The sequence below is a fragment of the Balaenoptera physalus genome (genome assembly GCF_965194825.1).
Source record: "Balaenoptera physalus genome assembly, chromosome: 14".
NCBI classification, from domain to species: domain Eukaryota; kingdom Metazoa; phylum Chordata; class Mammalia; order Artiodactyla; family Balaenopteridae; genus Balaenoptera; species Balaenoptera physalus.
The window spans coordinates 88,479,927-88,502,839 of record NC_138893.1 but is presented as its reverse complement, the minus strand read 5'-3'; the positions used below and the strand labels follow the sequence as shown (position 1 = coordinate 88,502,839).

Sequence of the window (22,913 nt, the reverse complement as noted above, 5' to 3'; positions counted from 1 at the left end):
TGAATTGGGCAGCACCTCACCTAGCAAGTAGAAAGGAGCTCTGAGGAACTGTACAAAATGGAAGGTTTTTATAGGCAAAGGGGGAAGGGATGAGGAAAGAGCGGATGACCTCATCTTCCTTTGGGGGATGGAAAAGGGTTATGTGACAGATTACCTCATTCTTGCTGACCAGAGAATTCCGAACTGACTAGTTAAAACTACATCCTGGGGAGAGACTGAATCTGCAACTAGGTTAGGTATTAAGATTCAGTTTGATGATGTAGGCTTAGCACAGGTGACTCCATTTGCGGCCTGTTGCCTCTTTTTTTAACAATAGTATATAGTATATTTTATATTTTTTATTAAAATTACTTCATAAGGTTTTTGCTCTTGTTTGTCTTCCTAATCATGATTTTTAATGTCTCTCTAACAAACTAAACAGTAGCTACATCAAATTTAACGAAGCAATTGTTGCACACTGAGGCTGCTTCCTTTTTTTTTTTTTTTGCTAAACAATAATGTTAAGTAATGACGTGATGTACATCTCTGAGATGTAAGCTTCTTTCCATGTTTTATGTTATTTCTTTAGGATCTACATCTCCAAGAATGAGAATATTGAGTCAAAGAATATGAACATTTTTGTGTCTCTAAATACATATTCCTAAACTGCATTGCTAAAGAGCTGTGCCAATGTATAGTGCCACCAATAATGCATAAGAAAGCTGGAATCACAAAACCCTTATATACATTGAATATTCTCACCTGCAACTTTTTTTTTTGCTAGTTTAACAGGTAAGCACACTCTTCATTTTTATTTGATGTGTTTTTCTTTGATTACTATTACAGTTTCTATGTTTTACCATACATTTGTTTACTAGTTGTACTTGCTGCTCAATTTCTGACTTTCTAGTGAATCAGCTACTGGTCCCTAAAACTGCTGCTGAAATTGACCCTTGGGGGAATCCCTACTGAAAACAATTGAGCCTCATGATGAAAAGATAGCAATTTCAAAGGATAGAGGCTAATGAATTTCAAGCTAAGGGTTATGGTCTTAACATCTACTTTTGGGGTAACTCTATTAGATTATAAGATTTATCCATCCCTCCCCTAGTATCCTCCTTGCCCCCTGTTCCAGCATTTAAAAGAACTTTTGTAAAACTAAATTCAGCCTGAATGATTGCAGTAATTAATCATGTTACTTTCTGTTTTTATTGACAATATGATGATCCAGCATCTGTCCTGGGAGATATTGGGGGTAGCTGGCCTTGACTGACTGATTCTGAGATGCATGTGGGTCTAGTATGGTATAGACCATCATCATAATCAATCATCATCATCTTCTCTCTTTCCTTACTTTACAGGCTATTTGAGGAAGTATCTTCCTTGACCCACCAGAATCCAGGGCAGTGAGGGGTTCTTTTTATGTCAGAGACTCTCAAACATTAGAAGACTCACCTATGACAGATTATTAAAAACACAATCCCTGCACCTCAATGTTGGAGATTCGGATTCAATAAATATGAGGTGAGCCCAGGAATCTACACTTTTTTAAATGATTGAGATGCAGGGGTGTCTAATGACCACACTTTGTAAATAAAACACTGGTATAGATCCTTGGGATAGGAAGTATATCTGTACTGAAAATAGTCAAGATAGAGGCAGAAAAGAGGCTGGGAATGGGGAGGAGGGGGAGTGTAGTCCAGTAAGAGGTCCTTCTGGGTCCATTCTCCAGAAGTGTCATTGTGAAGGAAACAGTGCAAATAAGACCAGAATTGGGTGGAGAAGGTAGTCAAAGTGTGGCAACTTTTTTATATTCAAGGGATTCAGTGGTCAACAAAACAACCTGTCCCTATCCTGTTGAAGGTTACCATACAGTGACACTTAATTCATTATTAACATCATTTAGTGATATTTAATTATATTCTCAGTATTACTCCTCCCTACACCCTATTTCCTAACATGCAAAAATGTATCTCTAAGCTTCTGCATCAATCCTACCTATGACCACAAAGTTTCAGATAACCAGTGGTCCTTGGCGTGCGCGTGCGCACACACACGCACAAACACACACACACACACACACACATTCCCTTTGTTAACAAAGTATTTCTCTTCCACACAGCATTGACATCAGCATACTGGCCTGAGCAACTTTCAGAATTGCTAGATTGCTTAAGATTTCTTCTAGGTTTTATTCATGAAATGTCTGTGATGGACAAGGATACCAGCTGATCACACTGTAGAGGTGCAGAGGCAAAGAAACAACCAGATCTGGATTCTTTTTGCAACATCACAGCAACTAACAAATGCTTTGGCGGGGTGGGGGTGGGGGTGGGGGGGGGGTTGGACCCGTCTCCTACTACTAGCCCAAGGCTGCCATCTTGTGGCCATCTGAGGAATGGTGACACGCGCTTACAGATTTTAAGAACTTTTTTTTTAGGGGACCATGTGAATATATTGCTGGAAGAAAAGTCTTAACACTTTCTTGTCATACCTTCCATCAATTTTTAGCTTAGATAGAACTTACTTTGGATAATTTTGAAAATAGAATAGAAAAAAATTCTACTCAGAGACGCACAGAAATTTAGAATAGAAAAGATCTTAGAAATCACCTTATAAAGAAATAGCCACACTTTTTGTAAAACTAGTTCACCAAAATGCCAAAGTCTTGACGTATCTACCACTCTGCCAAAATTGCTAGATACCAGATTACACATTTTTCACACAGTAACTGTGCACTGTGAAATTCCCCTTTATCCTGAAATGAAACCACTCCTAAAGAAAGATCTCATTTGATACTCATTGCAGAAACCAACCTGCCTGTGTTTGAAGTGCTCTCCCTGACTCATTTTTCTTCAGGGCTTCAACAATACATGCATATCTGCAGTTCTGATGTCTTCCCTTAAGCAAACAAAAATCCTTCTTTCCAAGCCCTTGTTAAACACCTACAGTACTGTGTCACTTTCTTGTTTCCTCTCTGAAACTAGTTGTAAGGTTTAACTCTCATCATTGAAAAGCACAAAACTTCAAACACACAAAAAAAATCTACTCTGGTGGCACAGTGGTTAAGAATCTGCCTGCCAATGCAGGGGACACGGGTTCGATCCCTGGTCCGGGAAGATCCAACATGCTGCGGAGCAACTAAGCCCGTGCGCCACAACTACTGAAGCCTGCGCATCTAGAGCCCGTGCTCCACAACAAGAGAAGCCACCGCAGTGAGAAGCCTGCGCACCACAACGAAGAGTAGCCCCTGCTCGCCGCAACTAGAGAAAGCCCGCATGTAGCAACGAAGACCAAAAATTTTAAAAACAGTGCAACCAAAAATTAAAAAAAAAAAAAATCTACCCCGGGCAAGCACTTTAGTTTTCCTCAGCACAGTTTTGGGCATTGTACCAAATGCACAAGCAATGTCAGAGCTCAATGAGGTGGCAGCCCCGGTGGGGAGGGAGGCTCTCAGAGACTGACAGCCAAATAGAAAATGGAAGATCAGTCCCTAGCAGAACTCAGAGTAAAGAGTTAAAGAGTTACATGCAAACAAATGGCTTTTTCTCTAGCTCTCTGAAAGAGAATTTTTACCATAGATTTGTATAAGATTATCACAAATACAGTGTTGTTGTACCAAGCTACTTTTGTTGGTCTACTGTGCATGAGGTCAGGGACTCAGTGAGGGGATCCAGTGGTGAATAAGACAGGTCCTGTTTCAAGAAGCTCACAGTCTTGTAGTAGCGATAGACAGTAACCAATAACAAGCAGGTGATGCACGCTACAGTAGGCACAGATCGGTTCAGATGATGTAGGAGCACCTGAGCCAGTGTAGGGCAAGCAAGGAAGGCTTCCTGGTGTAACCCAACCCCCTCACTTTACTGAGGAGAAAATAAGTCTTTTGTATTGAATGGCTTGCCCAATGTCTCTGAGTTAGAAAATGGCAGATCCAAGACCAAAAGCCAAGTCTGTGACCCTAGGAAGGAACTAACAGAGGCCCAGAGGAGCTTGGCTTATTCAGGAAATTCTAGGGGTCTTGTGGGGCTGTGTAGTTTTGTGCGGTGGTTTATGCCTTTGTCTAGTTTTCTTCTAATCCCACCTTCCTTACCTCTACCTCAACCTCTCCCTCTTATTTAGATGTTCAGTTCTCTGTCATTGTCCTTATTCAAAGTGACAGAATATCATGTCCAAGATGGACCTATACTGAAGATGTTTAGATTATGATGTGGTAGAAGAGGAAGCAAAGAAAAAAAGAAGAGTTTAAGTTATATAGTTACTATTTTAACTTTTTATTATGGAGTGCATTAGTTTCCTAGGGCTGCCAAAACAAAGAACCACAAACTGGGTAACTTGAGCCAACAAACCTTTATTGCCCCACAGTTCCGGAGGCTAGAAATCAAGGTCTTGTTAGGATCATGCTCCCTGTGAAGACTCAAGAGGAGAATCCTTCCTTGCCTCTTCCTAGTCTGGCGGTAGCCATCAATCCTTGGGTTTCTTGGCAGCTAACCACTCTAGTCTCTGCCTCCGCCAGTCACATGGAACTTCCCCTGTGTGTCTCCGTCCAAATTCCCCCCTTCCTGTTATTTTCCACCTTCAGTGATATATAACTGACATATAACACTATGAAAGTTTAAGGTGTACAACATGTTGATCTGATACACTTATATGCTGCAAAATTATTACCACCACACCATTAGCTAATATTGATACCTTCATCGCCTCACATACTTGCCATTTCTTTTTTGTGGTGAGAACATTTAAGATCTACTTTTATATACTTTCAAGTATATAATACAGTGTTATTAACTATAATCACCACACTGTACCTTGGGTCCTCAGAACTTATTCGTCGTACAGCTGGAAGTTTGTACCCTTTGACCGACACTTCCCTATTTCCCCTATCCTGGTAAATCACTATTCTATTCTCTGTTCTATGACTTTTGGCTTTTGGGGATTCCATGTATAAGTGATACCATACAGCATTTGTCTTCCTCTGTCTGATTTATTTCGCTTAGCATAATGCCCTCAAGATTCATCCATGTTGACACAAATGACAGGATTTCCTTCTTTCTCGTGGCTGAATAGTATTCCACTGTGTATACGTACCACATCTACTTTATCCATTCATCTGTTGACAGACACTTAGGTTGTTTCCACATCTTGGCTATTATGAATAAAGAGGTAATGAACATGGGAGTGCAGATATCTCTTCAAGATCCTGTTTTCATTTCCTTTGGATATATACCTAGAAGTGAGATTGCTAGATTGATTATATGGCAGTTCTATTTTTAATTTTTTGAGGAACCCCATACTGTTTTCCATAGTGGCTGCACAAATTTGCATTCCATTTACAGCGCACAAGGGTTCCCTTTTCTCTGCATCTTCACCAACACTTGTTATCTCAGGGTTTTGTTTGTTTTTTGATGATACTCATTCTAAGAGGTGTAAGGTGATATCTCATTGTGGTTTTGATTTGCATTTCCCTGATGATTAGTGATGTTGAGCATCTTTTCATGGACCGGTTGGCCATCTTTATGTTTTCTTTGGAAAAATGTCTATTCTGATCATCTGACCATTTTTTAATGGGATTATTTGGTTTTTTGCTATTGAGTTGTATGAATTTTTTATATATTTTGGATATTAACCCCTTATCAGGTATGTTATTTGCAAATATTTTTCACCCACTCCATAGGTTGCCTTTTAATCTTGTTGATTGTTTCTTTTGCTGTGCATAAGCTTTTTAGTTTGTTGTTGTCCCACTTACTAATATTTGCTTTTGTTGCTTGTTCTTTTGGTGTCATATTCAAAAAATTATTGCCACGACCAATGTCAAGGAGCTTACCACCCATGTTTTCTTCTAGGAGTTTTATGGTTTCAGGTCTTATGTTTTAGTCTTTAATCCATTTTGAATTAATCATTTAAGCAGTATAAAATACAGGTCCAACTGTATTCTGCATGTGGTTAGCTAGTTTTCCCAACACGAATTATTTCTATAGTAAGACTATCCTTTCCCTGTTGAGTATTCTTGGCTCCCTTGTCAAATATTAGTTGACTGTTTAAATTTCCCCCTTCTTATAAAAACACCAGTCATACTGGATTAGGGCCCACCCTAATAACCTCATCTTAACTTGATTACATTTGAAAAGACCCTATTTCCAAATAAGGTCACATTCAGAGGTACCAGGAGTTAGGACTTCAACATATCTTTTTGAAGGACACAATTCAACAAATAGCATGGAGTATTTTGAATATTATATATATGCAAACATACAGAGAATTAGAGAGTCTAACATAATGAACCCTTATGTACCTATCACCCAGGTTCAACAATAACCAATTCATAGCCAATCTTGTTTCATCTGTACCTCAATTCCCCTTACTCCTATGTAATTTTGAAGCAAATCTCAGACTTCATATCAATTCATCTATAAATATCCAACGCATCTCTAAAGATTAAGACTTTCATTTTAACATGACCACAATACCATTATTACACCTAAAAATGTCAATCATTAATATCCAGTTAGTGTTCAAATTTCCAATCGTCTCATAAATTGTCTCAGGTTGGATAAGCAACAAGGTCCTACTGTACAGCACAGGGAACTATATTCAATATCCTGAGATAAACCATAATGGAAAAGAATATAAAAAAGAACGTATATATATATATATATATGTGTATAATTGAGTCAATTTTCTATACAGCAGAAACTAACTCAACATCGTAAATCAACTATACTTCAAAAAAATTGTCTTAGGTTTCTAACACTTTGTTTAATCAGGATCCAAATAAAAACCTCAGAGTCATTGACATTTAAATGGGTTAACAGTCTCAGCATCTTTATTTTCCCTCTGGTTGGTTGAGCACCAGATGGTTTTGAATATGTAAAGGGCACTCTGCATTTTAAGTGGATGGAGCAAGATCTTGGCAGGAGGGAGAAGGGAGTAGAAAGACAGCAGGGGAGGGGAAAGGTGGAGCGTGAGGTTCTAGAAGCAGGTTGTAGACTCAGGGGTACAAGGCTGGGGTGAAATGAGCCTGGGGGTAGGAGGAAGTGGCTCAAATAGTGGCAGAGAGTGGCTAGCAGACAGACTTTTAAGAACAAGGAGGTCTAGTAAATCACTTTATATATAATACTTTACACATCAGCCACCCAGAAATTTTCTTGCTAAACACACAAAGTACTGTCAAGCCTCCAAGCTGTTCCTTCCACTAAAAATACCCTCTCCCACTTCTATCCCAGCCCTTCAACCTGGAAAACTCCTGCACATCCTTCAAAACTCAGCTCAGATATCCCACATGTGTGAAGATCTCTCTGATCCCTCCCCCTCAAAGTTGGCTTACTCCATTATTTACCACTCCATAAGGCTTTGGACATACCTCTACTACGGCACTCCTCAAATTGCACTCTCATTATCTATGCTCATAGCTGAGTCTCCCACTAAACTGTGGGCTCTTTGAGTGGACTGGCAATGTTGATTCATCTTTGTATCCTGAGTCTCTAGCACCATGCCTGGCACAAAGAGAGCATTCAATAAATGCTTACTGAATGAAAGAAAAATTAAAGGAGGAGAGAGAGAAGAAAAAAGGGAAGGGAAAGCAAAGAAAAGACCAAAAGAAGTGAAGAAAGAAGAAACAGAGGCAAGAAAGGAGGACATGCACAGGGCAAACAACTGACCTTGCAAGGCAGAACAAGACAGCTTGATTTCAAGGTCACAACATCAAGGCCAAACGAGGCTTTCATGAATGTCTCCTTGGCTAGCACAGCACTTTTTAAATTTTGACTTAGTAATCAAAATTTAAGAATCACATAAAAATCCAGATGTCTAGCTTCTTAAACAAAAATAGAACAATCTATCCTAGCTTGGGCTTAGCCTCCTCCATGGTAACATTGGCTGGATCTAAACATGCTTTTCTCAGATTACCACAGTCACCAGCACTCCCAGTTGTAGTCCCAGCATGGATGTGGAGAATCACTGGCCACTTACCATTGCCCTTGTGCTTTTGATTCTCTTATAACTGGTCTACTTCATTCACTTACTTCACCTGCTTGGCTCATTTAAACATTAGAGTCTGTCAACCTTGTCCCAGGTAATCTGCTTCATCTAGATGCTCTGTGGTCACAAAAAAATAATTATAGTAATAATTATTCTAGAGCTGCACTGTCCAATAGAACCTTCTGAGATGGTAGAAATGTTCTATAATCTGCAGTGTCCAATACTGTAACCACTAGCCACATGTGGCTCTTGAGCACTTGAAATATGGCTAGTGTGACTGAAGAACTGAATTTCTAATGTTATTTCATTTTAATTAATTTAATTTTAATAGCCACACATGGCTAGTGGCTACTAAATTAAAGATGCAGTTCTAGGGCAGTGCTTCTCAAGATTTAACGTACATAGAAATACCTGGGGATCTTGTTAAAACACAGATTACAATTTAGCACATCCAGAGTGAGGCCCAAGATTCTGAATGTCTAACAAATTCCCAGGAGATGCTGATGATTCTGGGGTTTGGACCACACTTTGTGGAGGAAGATTCTAGAATGGTGCTGCTCAAACTTTAGCATGCATAAGAATCCCCTAGAGATTCCGGAAAGATTCCAAAACAGATTCCTGGGCCTTGCCCCTCATAGTTTCTGATTGAGTAGGTTTGGGGTGGGGTCCAATAATTCGCATTTGTAACAAGCACCTGGGTGATGCTGGAGTACCATTTTAGAGAATGGGATGGTGTTGGAAAAAATTCTTTTTATTCACTCTCTGATTTTCTTTCCCAATCGTTACTATTAATAGTTAATATTTGTGTCCTATAATAAAGGTAGTTACTATCCCATTTTACTGATGAGGAAACTGAGGCACAGGGAGATTAATGAATTTACCTAAGGTTACCCTGATGGTAATTGCTGTCTCCAGAGCCACCTTCTTAACCACACGCTTCACACCATGGAAGATGTCACCATGGATGTCTGCCAGTGTACTGTTCTTGCCTTGATGCAAAGACTCCCTAATTCCTTGAATTTAAACCAGAAGAGAAGAATCAAATCCTGAACAGTCTTCTTTTGATTCCCAATTTTCCTGCTTTCGTTTCACATCTCATTTTACAAGGCAGGAAATGGGTTCAGAAAAGTGGAAGTAAAGGACTTGCCTGAGGCCACATAGCTAATCATTTCACTTTAAGTATTATCTGGTAAACAACCTTCACGTGGGCTTCTTTTTTTTCCCCCCCCTGCAAAAAGCTTTATTGTTTCCATTTGGTCCAAGGCTTGGGAGAGGGCTCCAGGGTGTTTAAAAAGCTGCCTAGTGGTTGCCCGGAGGCGCTTCAGAGAGAAGCCCTGACACCAGAGGGACTCCTCAAAGGCCGCTGGGCTTCGGAGGCTCCTAGTGGTGCTTGAGGGTGACCCTTTGGAAGGGATACTCGCCCAGCCCCCCCTGGGGACCAGCCACCCTGCGGAGGTTGGTCAGGTGGTCGCCCATCTTCTTGATGAGCTTCACTTGCCCATCTAGGAGGCGGCTCTCCAGGAAGTCACAGAGGTGGAAGTCTGCGCGGACAGACCATGAGTATGGTGGCTTCCATAGCGTCCTGGGTTTTACCCCACTTATCTTGAGATGGCTTCTGCACATCCTGGAAGGGCTTGCGGCAGCTGCACTAGTTTTGTGTTTTCAAGAGAGGCTTGACACCTCGCGCTTCTCCTCAGCCCATTCCTGGAAAAGGTGCCCCACGCCCTCCAGAGCCACATGGTGGAGGTGGAAATAGAAGCCCAGAGAGAGGTAGGTGTAGGAGGCACGCAGATGCATGTTGACCAGGCGGTTGACGACAGCCTCTACCTCTGCAGAATAATTCTGAAGAATACCGGTGCTCATGGTTGATCAGTAATAAAGAGTTAAGCTCAAAAAACGGTGTTGGCTAGTCCCAGTGGTCTAGGATAGCTGAGGGCTGATTCTGAAGGTTGCAACTGGAAAAAAGTTCAGAGGGTGGTTGGAGCCTGGAGCAAGGGGCGTCACTGGGTCGGTTCAGTCCAAACACTGTTGAAGCAAGCGGCACATCCGCGGGACCTCAGAGCCCACTGCTGGGCTTCTATTTCTAAACGTCTCCATACCACATTTCTATTGCTTTAACCCAGATGGAATTCCTAAAACTGAGCACTTTTGGCCAGTCGCTACTGGTGGAGACACATCACCCGCCCCTCCACACACCCAACCCCCAGAATCCTGTTCGTCATCGGTCCAGGTGTTCCTCCGCCGCCCCGCCCCTCCAACCCGCCCCCAGCTGGCAGAAGAAAGGCGTTGGGGTGAGGCCAAAGTGAGAGAGGAGGAGGACGGGAGGAGAGAGCTAGGTCGGTGCTCCCAGCCAAGCCGGGAAGTCAGGATCTTTGACCCCTCGGTTAGCGGGCGAGTCCTAGCCGCTGAGGAGCTGTTAAAACCCGTGAGAACCAGCCTCGGAAACAGGACCCGGAGGAGGCCTTTCTTCCCGCCAACAGGCGCTCAGCGCCCGTCAGCGGCAGCAGGGGGCGCTCCAAGCGGCCTCGTGGGCTGGGGATGAGAACCAGAGAGAATCCTGGCGAAGGCTAGGCGGTGGCTGCCGCTCATAGACCTGTTTGGGATCCCAAATGAAGTTCTTCTGGGGCCGTGGGGAGCCCCAGAAATAACTGGCGGCACGGAAGGGAGAGCTCTGGTCTCCTGCATACAGGTAGAGACATCAAGACGTTAACCGTTTCACGTATAACCTATTTGTTTAAGCCACGTGGTCCTCAACCACGTGGCACTTTAGTGTTACCTGGAGCTGTGAAAACCCAACGCCCTTGGGATTGACACAGAGGCCAATTAAATCAGAACCTCTGGGTTTGGGACCCAGGTATCAGGGGTTTCACATTCCCCAGGTGGATTCCAAGATTGAGAACACTGGCTTAAAAAAAATTTTTTTTTAATTAAGTTTTAAAATCTGTTTTCCATTCTATTGTGGTTTTTAGGATGTAACAAAAGGTACAACTTCCTCAAGAAAATGGAGTTAGTCGTGAGGTTTAAACAGGATACATGAGAAAATGCTTTGGAAACTGGTAAAGGTAGGAGTTGTTGTTATTATTTATTATCCCTGTTTTAGAGCCTCCCCTGGTCGTCTAACAAGCTGGAAAGTATTTAAATATTTTAATATACTCCGAAAACAAATCACCATTGTCTTCAGAGGTGGGATGCTATCAAGAATGGTATCAGACTCAGCTGAATGTAAAAAGATAATTGAGGTGTTTAAGGCTGTGCATGTAGATATACATACTTAATTGTAATCTCTCGTTTTCTATCTCAGCCCTTTTACTTAAAAGAACAGTAAGAAAGGAAGAGTTATTAGAAAGAATGATGGGAAAAAACACGTCTTCTTTCTCTGCCTTCTCTGTCGTCACTAATCCTTGACTTCTACTTCTGCACTACGCACTCCTTATCAGTTTCCACGCTCTCCTGGCTCCCACCCAAGGCCCTAAACAGGCCAACTCTGGACCTGGTCCTGAGCCAAGAGCCTATGTTCTATAAAGAAAAGATTCTTAATTTCAGCCACAGGTACAAGAAAGTGAGTCAGAGAATTCTATTGATTTGCCCTAAATCCCACCGTCGGTTAGAACCAGAAAAAGATCTAGTTCTCCATAAACCTAACCTAGATTCCACTGTGAAAACATTTACTCTTGGCTGCTAATTAATAAAAGAAATCATCATAGCAAAAAACATTGGAAGAAATGAAAGAGCCAGGGTGGAAGGAGAAGGGGTGAGGATGATCTGCCTGATACAAAATGTTCTCCCACTATGAGGGTAAGAAGACACAGGGAGCTGAGAATAATACTAAAGACACAGCCACACTGATGTGTATCGCAAAACCTGAAATTGAAGGAAATTGAAGCCTTTCTTTGTGAGACGTTTCATCATTTTCTCAGTAATTGCATCAGTTTTGTAATTTCTTCCATCACTGACTCCCCAGTAGCCCTGGCATCTTCTGTCTGTGATGTGGATGTGGCGGGTGATGGTGTTTGCCTCCAGGAAATTAAAGGCCCCTCTCAATAACTGCATTAGTCATCGACACTTGCCGCTGTGATTGATCTTGTAACCACCATCAGATCTGGGCACGGAAAGGATATGAAAATTCACAAGCGGGAAAACAACCTTATCTTCCCCTGATCCAGCTCTCTCTTTACAAGAAGTATCTGCAAAGTCTTTTTTGCATTTCTAATTTGCTCGTCAAAGGACATGTTTTTGACAGGCTGGTATATGTCCATGGGAGACTGGAAACTGTTTGGGATCACAGGAAATTGTGAATTCTGCCTGGGTTTTCCAGAGTTGCTCTACTGAGTTGTCCTTAACTTAAAAGAGCAAAAAATGTTTTAGAATTGTGTTTCAACATTTCGGGACACCCAGAAGGCAAGAAGCCATAACACTGAAAAAAACACCCTGATCTCGTCCTGTCTCTGTGGAAGGTACCAGAAGAAAAGTATACTCTGATTTTATTATTGCTTTATATCTTGGGCACTCCCTGGGAAGGGGGCGGTGGGGGGCCAGCTGGGTAAATTTTTCCATAAGCATAGTGCTTCAAACTGAGCCACTCAACGGAGTCTATCCTAGAGTGAAAAAGACTAAAGACAAGAATCCCAATGAACGCACACTGTTTTCTGGGTTCTCCAATCCAATGGCCCTAAGATCTCTGAAACTTGCCAAATTGCATCTGTTGTTTGCTTAAGAACACGGTAATCAAATTCTAAATGTACATACATGTTCTTTGATTCATTCCAGTAAGAGGTATTTATCTTACAGGTATACTTCACATATAAGAAATACTGTGTGTAAAGCTATTCACTACATTGCTATTTGTGTTTGAAAAAAAAAAATGCCTGTAAATAACCTGGAAAGGCTTCAATAGAAGACAAATTAAGTAAATTATGGTTCATCCACACAATGGAAAGCCATGTAGCAGATAAAAAGAACAAGGTAGCACTTCCATATTAAAAATGGAAAAATCTCCAGTACATAGTAACTGAATAAATGGGCGATGTGCAACAGGGTAGTGTTCCCATTTGGGTAAAGAAAAGAACAGAAACACATGTACGTGTGTAAAGCACAGGATATCTATGGAAGGATAGGCAAGAAACAGTGCCTCTGAGATGGAGAACTGGAGGAAAGGGATTGAGGAGGGAGGGAGGCCACAATTCTGTTAATTGATTATCACAAGGTTTAACACATAAGAATAGTAACTAGTACACATAGTGCTTACTATGTGCCCAGCATGTTCTAAGCACATTACATACTTAAACTAATGCAACGTGCTCCTTTTAAACTATAAGATATTCAGATACCTGTCTTATTTCACTAAATTATCAACTACTTGAGAGCATAAACTTGACTTAAGCATTTTTTATATCCTACACAAACACTGGTACGATATATATCACATAATAATGTTCTCAAGAAATATATGCTTCATTCATTCACTCATTCAATATCAAATATGAGAGAAACTAATTATCTTTACCCTTTAGAGCTGACTCAAGAGCTTAATCACCTTTTTATAAAATTATCTTTTCATAATCAGTTTGCTATACCATGAAGTCAAGCCATAATCCAAAAATAAATGGCTTTGAAAATGTGCCATCACACATACATACAATTGTGGTTGTGCTGGACACACTGGGGCATTCAAACAAATTACTGAGGAAAAGTTATCCAGGTTTCTTCTTACTTTTCATTCAAAGAGAAACACTATTATCAAAGCACAGTCCCCTCCCTTTTTAAACTTTGAGTTCAGGAGAGTATTTAAGAATGAAAGGTCTACTAAGTTAGATGGGATCAAGTAAATAAAGTGCTTAGCACAAGCCTGACCCATCAGAAACCCCTATTCAAGTGACACTATTTCTCATTTCTTACTTGGAGGCTTCAAACATCATGAGAGAGGAAAGTAAACAAGAGCTAGTGCTCAGTCTTGTCAACAATTGGGAAATATGTCTGTGACAAAAGCAGAGTGGATCATGGGAGTGGGAATGTTTTTCCCCTTAACAAGTCATTAAAAGTCATCAGTGCTGTAAATCAGACAGACTGGGGAAAAAAAGAGAAAAAAGTTAAAACCTTGATTCTTAGATTCAAAAATTCACTTATTCAATCTGGCATTTATTTGAGTGCCCACTTGGGCCAGGCAGGCATTATGACAGGCAACTGTAGTCCTAAAGCTCATTTTATTAATTTAATGTGCTATCTCTTTTGCATTTACTTTCTATCTTTAAAATAAAAATTGCAGATATAATAACAAATCCCATTTTACTGAAGTACTAAAATGGTGGTCGAAAAATTCTCTAAATGTCTGGCCCTGACTTTTGGATTTGACAAAACAGCAGAACTTCAAATAATATTAAGGGAACCAATACAGGGTTGTATTTGTTTAAAAAAAAAAAAAAAAGTTTTCATCTATTTTATGGACTGAATTGTGTTCGCCAAAATTCATTTATTGAAGTCCCAACTCCCAGTACCTCAGAATGTAACCTTATTTGGAGATAAGGTCTTTAAAGAGATGAAGTTAAAGGAGGCATTTAGGGTGGGGCCCTAATCCAGTATGCCTGATGTCCTTATAAGAAGAAAGGACTTTGTGAGGAAAAAGTGGCCATCTGCAAAGCAAGGAGAGAGGCCTCAAAAGAAACCAAATATGCACACGCCTTGATCTTGGACTTCTAGCCTCCAGAACCATGAGAAATATTGTTTAAGGCATCCAGTCTGTGGTATTTTGTTATGGCAGCCCAACAAACCAATACAATCTACTATGATACTATTTCATAAAAGGAAGCACATTTTTTGGGACTTCCCTTGTGGCAAAGTGGTTAAGAATCTGCCTGCCAGTGCAGGGAACACACGTTCGAGCCCTGGTCCAGGAAGATCCCACATGCCGCGGAGCAACTAAGCCCATGCGCCACAACAACTGAGCCTGCACTCTAGAGCCCGCGAGCCACAACTACTGAGCCCATGTGCCACAACTACTGAAGCCCACGCACCTAGAGCCTGTGCTCTGCAACAAGAGAAGCCACCGCAATGAGAAGCACATGCACTGCAATGAAGAGTAGCCCCTGCTCGCTGCAACTAGAGAAAGCCCGCACGCAGCAATGAAGACCTGACAAAGCCAAAAATAAATAAATAAATAATTTTTTTTTAAAAAAAGGGACTTCCCTGGTGGTGCAGAGGTTAAGAATCTGCCTGTCAATGCAGGGGACACGAGTTCAAGCCCTGGTCCGGGAAGACCCCACATGCCGCGGAGCAACTAAGCCCGTGCGCCACAACTACTGAGCCTGTGCTCTAGAGCCCATGAGCCACAACGACTGAGTCCGCGAGCCACAACTACTGAAGCCCATGTGCCTAGAGCCCGTGCTCTGCAACAAGAGAGGCCACCACAATGAGAAGCCTGCGCACCACAACAAAGAGTAGCCCCCGCTCACCTCAACTAAAGAAAGCCCGCGCACAGCAACAAAGACCCAACACAGCCAAAAATAAAAAATAAATTAATTAATTATTTTTTTAAAAAAAAGCACATTTTAAACCACAAAGTTAGGAAGGACATAATTTTGCTTTTTAAAGAAACTTCCTGGGACTTCCCTGGTGGTGCAGTGGTTGAGAATCCGCCTGCCAGTGCAGGGGACACGGGTTCGAGCCCTGGTCCGGGAAGATCCCACATGCCGTGGAGCAACTAAGCCGCCCGTGCGCCACAACTACTGAAACCTGTGCGCCTAGAGCCCGTGCTCTGCAACAAGAGAAGCCACCGCAATGAGAAGCCTGCGCACCACAACAAAGAGCAGCCCATGCTCGCCGCAACTAGAGAAAGCCCACGCACAGCAGCTAAGACCCAACGCAGCCAATAAATAAATAAATTTATTTTTAAAAAAAAAAACTTCCTATATTTTTATATTTTTCATTTTGCTATAGACCGATGAAAACTCTGTTTTGACCAAGGAACCCCTGCTCTAAAATCATTTTTCTTCTTAATTTTTCATTCACTTGTTTCCAAACAAAAAATAACCATAGACTACACATGACAAACCTAGTAATTCCAACCTAAAAAGGATATGTTACCTAACAGGCCCGTTTTCATAGTTAGAACATAGTTTATAAGTTTATCCCCTGCTATATAATAAAAGAAATCTTGTAAAAACATTTTCTCAAATGAATAATAACCTTTTAAATTTATAATTATTAAGATTGAAGTAGAAATACTTATTCAAATTATTTTTAAAATACAGTTGAATTATAAATTCATTATGAAGTTTGGGAAAATTATTTATTTCATTCAATGGAGTTTAGACAAGTAATTTCACATTTCATTTTAAATCCAGCGTCAGAAAACATTTCTTGTACATCTAGCACTCATAAGGATCATGGTATATCAATGAAATATTTAAATATAGAGATCGATTTTTAATGGATTTCGATAAATAACATTAACAGGAAAACGCACATAATACAATCTACTCTGGATCTAAGAGCCGTAATTTACTTAAATATTGAAAGAAACTAGTCTAAAAATTTTCCTGTTTAGAAAACATATTGAGAGAACAGGATCAAGGATGGAGGAATGAATTGGTACTCAGCAATTCACAAACATGACATTTTTAAGATTTGAACAAAGACTGTATGTTGGCAGCACAGGGAATGATCTCTCTCTCTCCCCCTCTCCCCCCTATGAAGCAGGGACATTTCATATTTCATAGTTTCTGAATTTCCTCAGGAGTTCTGAAGGAGCATCCCCAGACCAGCGGAAACGAAGGTGCCAACAGTTCACATCTGAAAAACCTGTAGAAGAGAGAAGAGAATATTTTAACATCAGAGGTAGGAAAAGTCAAGCTTATTTATAATAGTAATACAGCTTGTTGATTCGATTTCATTGCAATAAGTGAAATGTAAGGGTAAGTCTTTGGTGTGAATTATTAATATCTTACAGAAATGGATAACCAGACTTTTGAATCCTTATGAACAGGAATTGGTTTATATGGATTAGAGGGCCTTACGTCTTTAAATGCTTATTAATAAAAGGATATTTATAGATACTTCCAGTGGTGGGAATTTTGACAATTCATCTGCAAGCAAATTGGAAACTACTTTCAAACAGCTGTCAAAAGTAAAAGGTCAATGGAAAGGATCCCTGGAAATACAAATAATTTATTCCACAATAGTAAGATTTTTTCTTTTTATTCTAATAAACAACTTTGTTGAAAACTAGAGAAAAGGTCATTTTCAGTCTCTACTGGAGGAAGTGTAAACTGGCAAAACTCTTCTAGCAGGCAATTTGGCAATATTTATCAAACTCATTAAAATGTATAAACCTTTAAGCCAATAATTCTACTTCTAGAAATTTATCCTAATGAAATAATCATGATGTGCTCAAGGGCTTAACTCTAAGGATGTTTATTATGATACCATTTGTAAATGTTTAAAAAATCAAGAAACAGTCTAAATCTTCAGTAATAGAAAATTGGTTAAAAGGCTTTGATATAGTCATTAACAATGTTTTAATATTTATCATCATAGAAAAATGTTCATAACATATTGTTAAGTAACTGGTAGTTAGGAAACAGTTTAGACAACATGATCTCATTCATAAATTCATATTTACATGGGTATTTATATAAAATTGTTTAAGTCTATAAGGAATTACCCCTAAATGTTAACAGTAACTATTCCTGAAGAGTTGGAATAGATATGATTTTCATTTTTTATACTGTTTTTTTGTTTATCTGTATTTTCTTATTTTTCTGCGATGAACAAGTATGCCTTGTATCATTTTTTACTTTTATAATATTGCTAATGAAAAAGCAGGTTACAGAATAATATATTAAATATGCCTCCATTGATATTTAAAATATTATCTAAATATCTAGTAGGAAAAATATACACAGAATAGTTGACAGTGATTATCCCAGGAAAATAGGATCTGCACTTTCTTTAGAATTATCAGAGAAAAAAATCTAAAGAATTGCCATTTGGGGAAAAAGCAAAAAGGAAATTGTTTCTGACAACCTGTAATTGAAACACGCACACAAAATATGTACAGTAATATCCTTTTCATTTTAGGTATACTAACATATCTTAAAATATACCAAAATAACAATAATAAATATTTCCCTAAGTGGTAAGACTACAAGTTATTGTATTTTCTTCCTTTTGCTGACCATATTTTCTCACATTTCTACACTAAATACATGTTATTTCTGCAGTTTGAAAAGATGTTTTCCAGTTTGGGTCCCCCTAAGAGTAGACCCCGGACAAGAACTTGAATGCAAGTGGCTAATTGGGGAGGTGATCCCAGGAGACCCTGGTAGGGAAAGGAACCAAGTCTATAAAGACCCCTCAGAGTTATTCCACTTGAAGGGTGAAGGCGCTGGGGAATTTAGCCTCCCACTCCCATTCATTATCAACTGATGGCTACACCCACAGCGTGTTTACTCTCTGGTACTGAACTGCCCGCTCACTGCTGCCAAGCCGGACCCACTGCCAGAGAAAGCCCTCTGGTGGGAGCCGTAGGGTTGGCAATGCCCAGAGGATATGTTAGCACATCAACAGCATCTGCTACATATTTTTTTTACTCCAGGATGTTTGATTCTAGAATTGTATTCATCAGAAGGCACATTTATTGCATATTTAAATGAAAAGAAAGTAAAAGTAAGATTATCTCGCACATGGGTTTTCAGATGCCGTGCTCCTTATTTTCCTGGTTGCAGTGAAGAATCAGAAAATCATGGGGACTATTTGATAGAAGCTCATCACAGAAGAGGCATCAAAAGGCAAACTTCAAAGTAAATATCAAGCACTGCTTGAGGAAATTAACAAAAATGCTGAAAAGTTATGTGGGAAGCCACTCAGGGCTTGGTAAAGCTGACATGAATAATATTTCTTAAATGCTGATGTTATAAAAATTTACACTGCAGTCAAATGAAATTATAGATAATCAGGCAACTGTGCTTCGGCATATGAAACCCCAACTTTAAGGCACTACTCAGAACAGCCAATAATCTCTTCAACAGCATTAAGAAAATACTGGTAAATGCAGCCTTCAGCAAAATTGCATAATTCTTATTCTCCAACAACAGCTTTCAAAACAGTGATCCTCCCTCCTCTCACCCCCTCTGCTTCATTCCTCAACCACAGGAAGAGAATACATTTCACAATGTGAGGGTATCAAAACTGGCATCACAATTTGTTCTGAGTAAATTACAATATATCTACACTGGGGAATATTTATCAGCTGTTCATTCTAATGAGTTCATTCTAAATATAAGGGTCTAAGGAGGAGTCCCACAGCAATAAAAGCTAACATTAAAAAAGCAATGGCCATGTACCAGGTCTAAATATTTTACATATGTTATTTACTGCTCAAAAAGACCTTACCAAAAAAAAAAAAAAGGCTTCCCTGGTGGCGCAGTGGTTAAGAATCCGCCTGCCAATGCAGGGCACACGGGTTCGATCCCTGGTCCGGGAAGAGCCCACATGCCACCAAGCAACTAATCCCGTGCGCCACAACTACTGAGCCTGCGCTCTGGAGCCCGTGGAAGCCCACACACCACAACTACTGAAGCCAGCACGCCTAGAGGCCGTGCTCTGCAACAAGAGAAGCCACTGCAATGAGAAGCCCGCGCACCGCAACCAGAGAAAGCCTACGCGAGCAGCAACGAAGATCCAGCGCAGCCAAAAAAAAAAAAAAAGACCTTACAAGGTAGAGGTAGACACAAACATTTTAACCATTATATAGAGATAAGAAAATGCAAATACAGAGAGGTTATCTCACTTGCCCAAGGTCACACAACTCATCAGTGGGAAAAGCTAGGCTCTGGTTCCAGAGTCTGTGCTCTTAGCTACTGTATAACAGAGAGGAATGTGCACAGTATAGCCCCATTCTTTATTTGTAAAGCCCTCACAAACGAACATATGCTTATACATATGCTTAGCATAGACAAAGGCTATGGAAGGAGACACACCTGGGCATCTGCATTGGTTACTTCAGGAAGTAAAAGCAGAGAAGGATGAGACTAGGGTAGACACTAAATTGTTGTCTATATGTGATTCTTTGAATTTTTAATGATAAGCTCATATTAGTTTGGGGTTTTTAAATATCTAAATAACTATTTTTGAAAAGAAAGAAAATTTTATAGAATCTTTATGAAAGGGATTTAAGTGGGGCCTCAGTGTGAGAATCTGACGTGATCAACCCCCTCAACTCTGGTGAACTCAGAATAGGTCTGAATCTGAAACATAAAGTCACAGGGAGGCCCCAGGGGTTCCGGAAGCCCAGATCTGAACATTCCAAGGCTAAATGGAGAAACATTCACGTGTTTGTCTGTGGATGCCTGTGGGTGGGTGTTTGTATGTGTATGTTTGCCTAAAACACTGTCTTTAGGACATTCGAGCTTCTGCTTTGATTGGTTTGTTATATTATAACCACTGCCAGTTATGTGGCTGATGCAGTCAACTGCAGGCTCTATGAAAGGATCTCTTGGGTAACCAGCAGAGGCACCTGAATGAAGCTCTAAGAATCTTTATTCCCAACAAGTAGGGAGCATGTAAAAGTTCTCCCCAAAGAGAGTTTTGAAGTGACTATCTCTAGAAAGACTATAGTTCACCACAAACTATCGAATTATCTTTTTTGTAAGAAGTGTTCGAGAACATTCAGGAACCTTTTACTTAAAGACTAAATTCTAGTGGGGTGTTGTATCACAACCATGAGAATCAAGAATTTGGAGGACAGTTAAAGTGTGTGTACATAACACACCTGTACAAGATAAATACAGTGGGATGGCCAGATAGACAAAGAAATGATAACAACAGCTAACAATTATCAAGGGCCTGCTGTAGGCAAATCACTGTGCTAAGCATTTTGCATGGGTCGTCTCATTTAATCCTCATGGTAACTTTATGAGAAGGTACCATTCTGATCTCTATTTTGTAGATGAGAAAACTGAAGTGTAGAGAAGTTAAGTAACTTTTACCAAGTAATACAGATAATAAATGGTAGAGCTAGGATGTGAACCCAGGTAGTATAGCTGGGGAGCCGAGAGTTTAACCTCTGTAATACCCTGCTTCAGTGGATATATACATGGGTCAGATGTCTATAAAGCTACTTACAGATAAGGTATCTTCTCAGGATAGTGCAATGCCTTAGAATGCAGACTCTGCAACCAAACTGCCTCAGTTCAGACCCCTTCCCTGCCACATACAAGCTGGATAACCTTGAGAAAATTATTCAACCTCTCTAGGTTTCAGTTTTCTCATCTATACAATGAGAATAATATTGGTACCAACCTGGGCTTCCCTGCTGGCACAGTGGTTGGGAGTCCGCCTGCCAATGCAGGGGACATGGGTTTGATCCCTGACCCGGGAAGATCCCACATGCCACGGAGCAACTGGGCCTGTGCGCTATGGCTACTGAGCCTGCGCTCTAGAGCCCGCGAGCCACAACTACTGAGGCCCTCACGCCTGGAGCCCATGCTCCGCAACAAGAGAGGCCACCGCAATGAGGGGCCCGCTCACCGCAACGAAGAGTGGCCCCCGCTGGCCGCAACCGGAGAGGGCCCGCGCACAGCAACAAAGACCCAACACAGCCAAAAATAAAAACAAATAAATAAATAAATTTATAATATTGGTATCAACCTCACAAACTTATAATGAGGATTAAATAAATTAATATATGTAAAATTAATATTAAACAAGATAATAGATGTAAAGTAATATATGTAAAGAACTACACATAGTAAATTCCCAACACATGTTAGATAGTACTGTTTTATTAAGGCAGATGACGATCCCAGAAATGTCTCAAGTTTTCCCTTGCAAGGAATGTATTAAGGAATATATCTTCTAGTTTCTGTATCAATGCTAGGTAAGTACCTTTTAAGGTGCTAAACCAACCCGTATATTTGGCACTACTATGTAGCTGGAAAGGTTGAGAATAAATACAATATAAAACGAGCCTTTTAATTTCACACCTTCTCTGTTCTGCAAAGCTACATGACATGACTTACCTGGAGAATCTGGATTTTGTGAGGAGAATGACTTCTCCATGGATTTGGATTCTTTTTGCTCCATTTTCTCTGTGGTTGGACCGAACTCCTCATTCTTTATCTCTTTTTGCTCATTCCGTTCCTCATTTTCAGTTTTGTCGGTATGAGTCTGGTCAGATTCTTCCAACATCAGATCTTTTTTACTTCTGACAGCCCAGTGCATTGACTACATTAATTGAAAGCAGATGTATAATATAAAATCAATATTATATAGTTTCTATATTTAAAGGTCAATATGTGGTAACACCTAACCTACTATTATAGTGCTGATTAACAAAATGTTAGACTTGACTATTAGCCAGATATTAATCAATTAATTCAGATGTTAATCAATTAATCCTCACTGATTTGGAAAGCTAATGATATAAGGAGAAATCTATATCCTGGTAGAAAGCAAAGGGACCAGCATCAGAGAGATTCAAAGAATGAGATGTTTTCTTAGAAAATTAGGCATAAAATTACCATATGACCCAGCAATTCAATTCCTAGACACAAAAGAATTGAAAACAAGTGTTCAAAGAAAAACTTAAACACAAGTGTTCATAGCAGCACTAGTCACAAGAGTCAAAAGGTGGAAACAATCCAAATGTCCATCAATTCATGAATGAATAAACAAAAATGTGGCATATTCATACAATGGAATATTATTTGGCCATAAAAAAGGAGAAAAGTACTACAAAGTAGATAAACCTTGAAAACATTATGCTTAGTAAAAGAAGCCAGACATAAAAAGCACATATTGTATAATTCCAGAATAGACAAATCCATACAGATAGAAAGCAGATTAGTGATTACCAGAAGCTGGAGAGAGGGGAATAGGGAGTGATTGCTAACAGGTACAGGGTTTCCTTTTGGGGTGATGAAAAAGTTCTGGAACTAGATAGTGATGATGGGTAAAAAACACTG

General features: G+C 40.1%; 1 protein-coding gene and 2 pseudogenes across 3 annotated transcripts in view; 1 reads left to right on the top strand and 2 right to left on the bottom strand.

The window, feature by feature from the left end:
* Positions 1–22,913, top strand: part of LOC309642895 (large ribosomal subunit protein eL21 pseudogene) — a 528,492-nt pseudogene that overhangs the window by 299,625 nt on the left and 205,954 nt on the right. The gene's annotated exons all lie outside the window — the stretch shown is intronic.
* Positions 3,312–10,173, bottom strand: LOC309642752 (ferritin light chain pseudogene; annotated as a pseudogene). The gene has a single exon. The product of its transcript is annotated as a ferritin light chain pseudogene (transcript).
* DNAJC12 (DnaJ heat shock protein family (Hsp40) member C12) overlaps positions 16,224–22,913 on the bottom strand; it is a 36,661-nt gene continuing 29,971 nt past the window's right edge. The window contains exons 5-6 of the mRNA XM_082424669.1: positions 21,969–22,173; positions 16,224–16,749 (exon numbers count right to left, since the gene is read on the bottom strand). Coding sequence (XP_082280795.1) covers positions 16,655–16,749; positions 21,969–22,173 — 300 coding nt within the window. The 3' untranslated portion in view covers positions 16,224–16,654. The remainder of the gene's footprint in view (positions 16,750–21,968; positions 22,174–22,913) is intronic.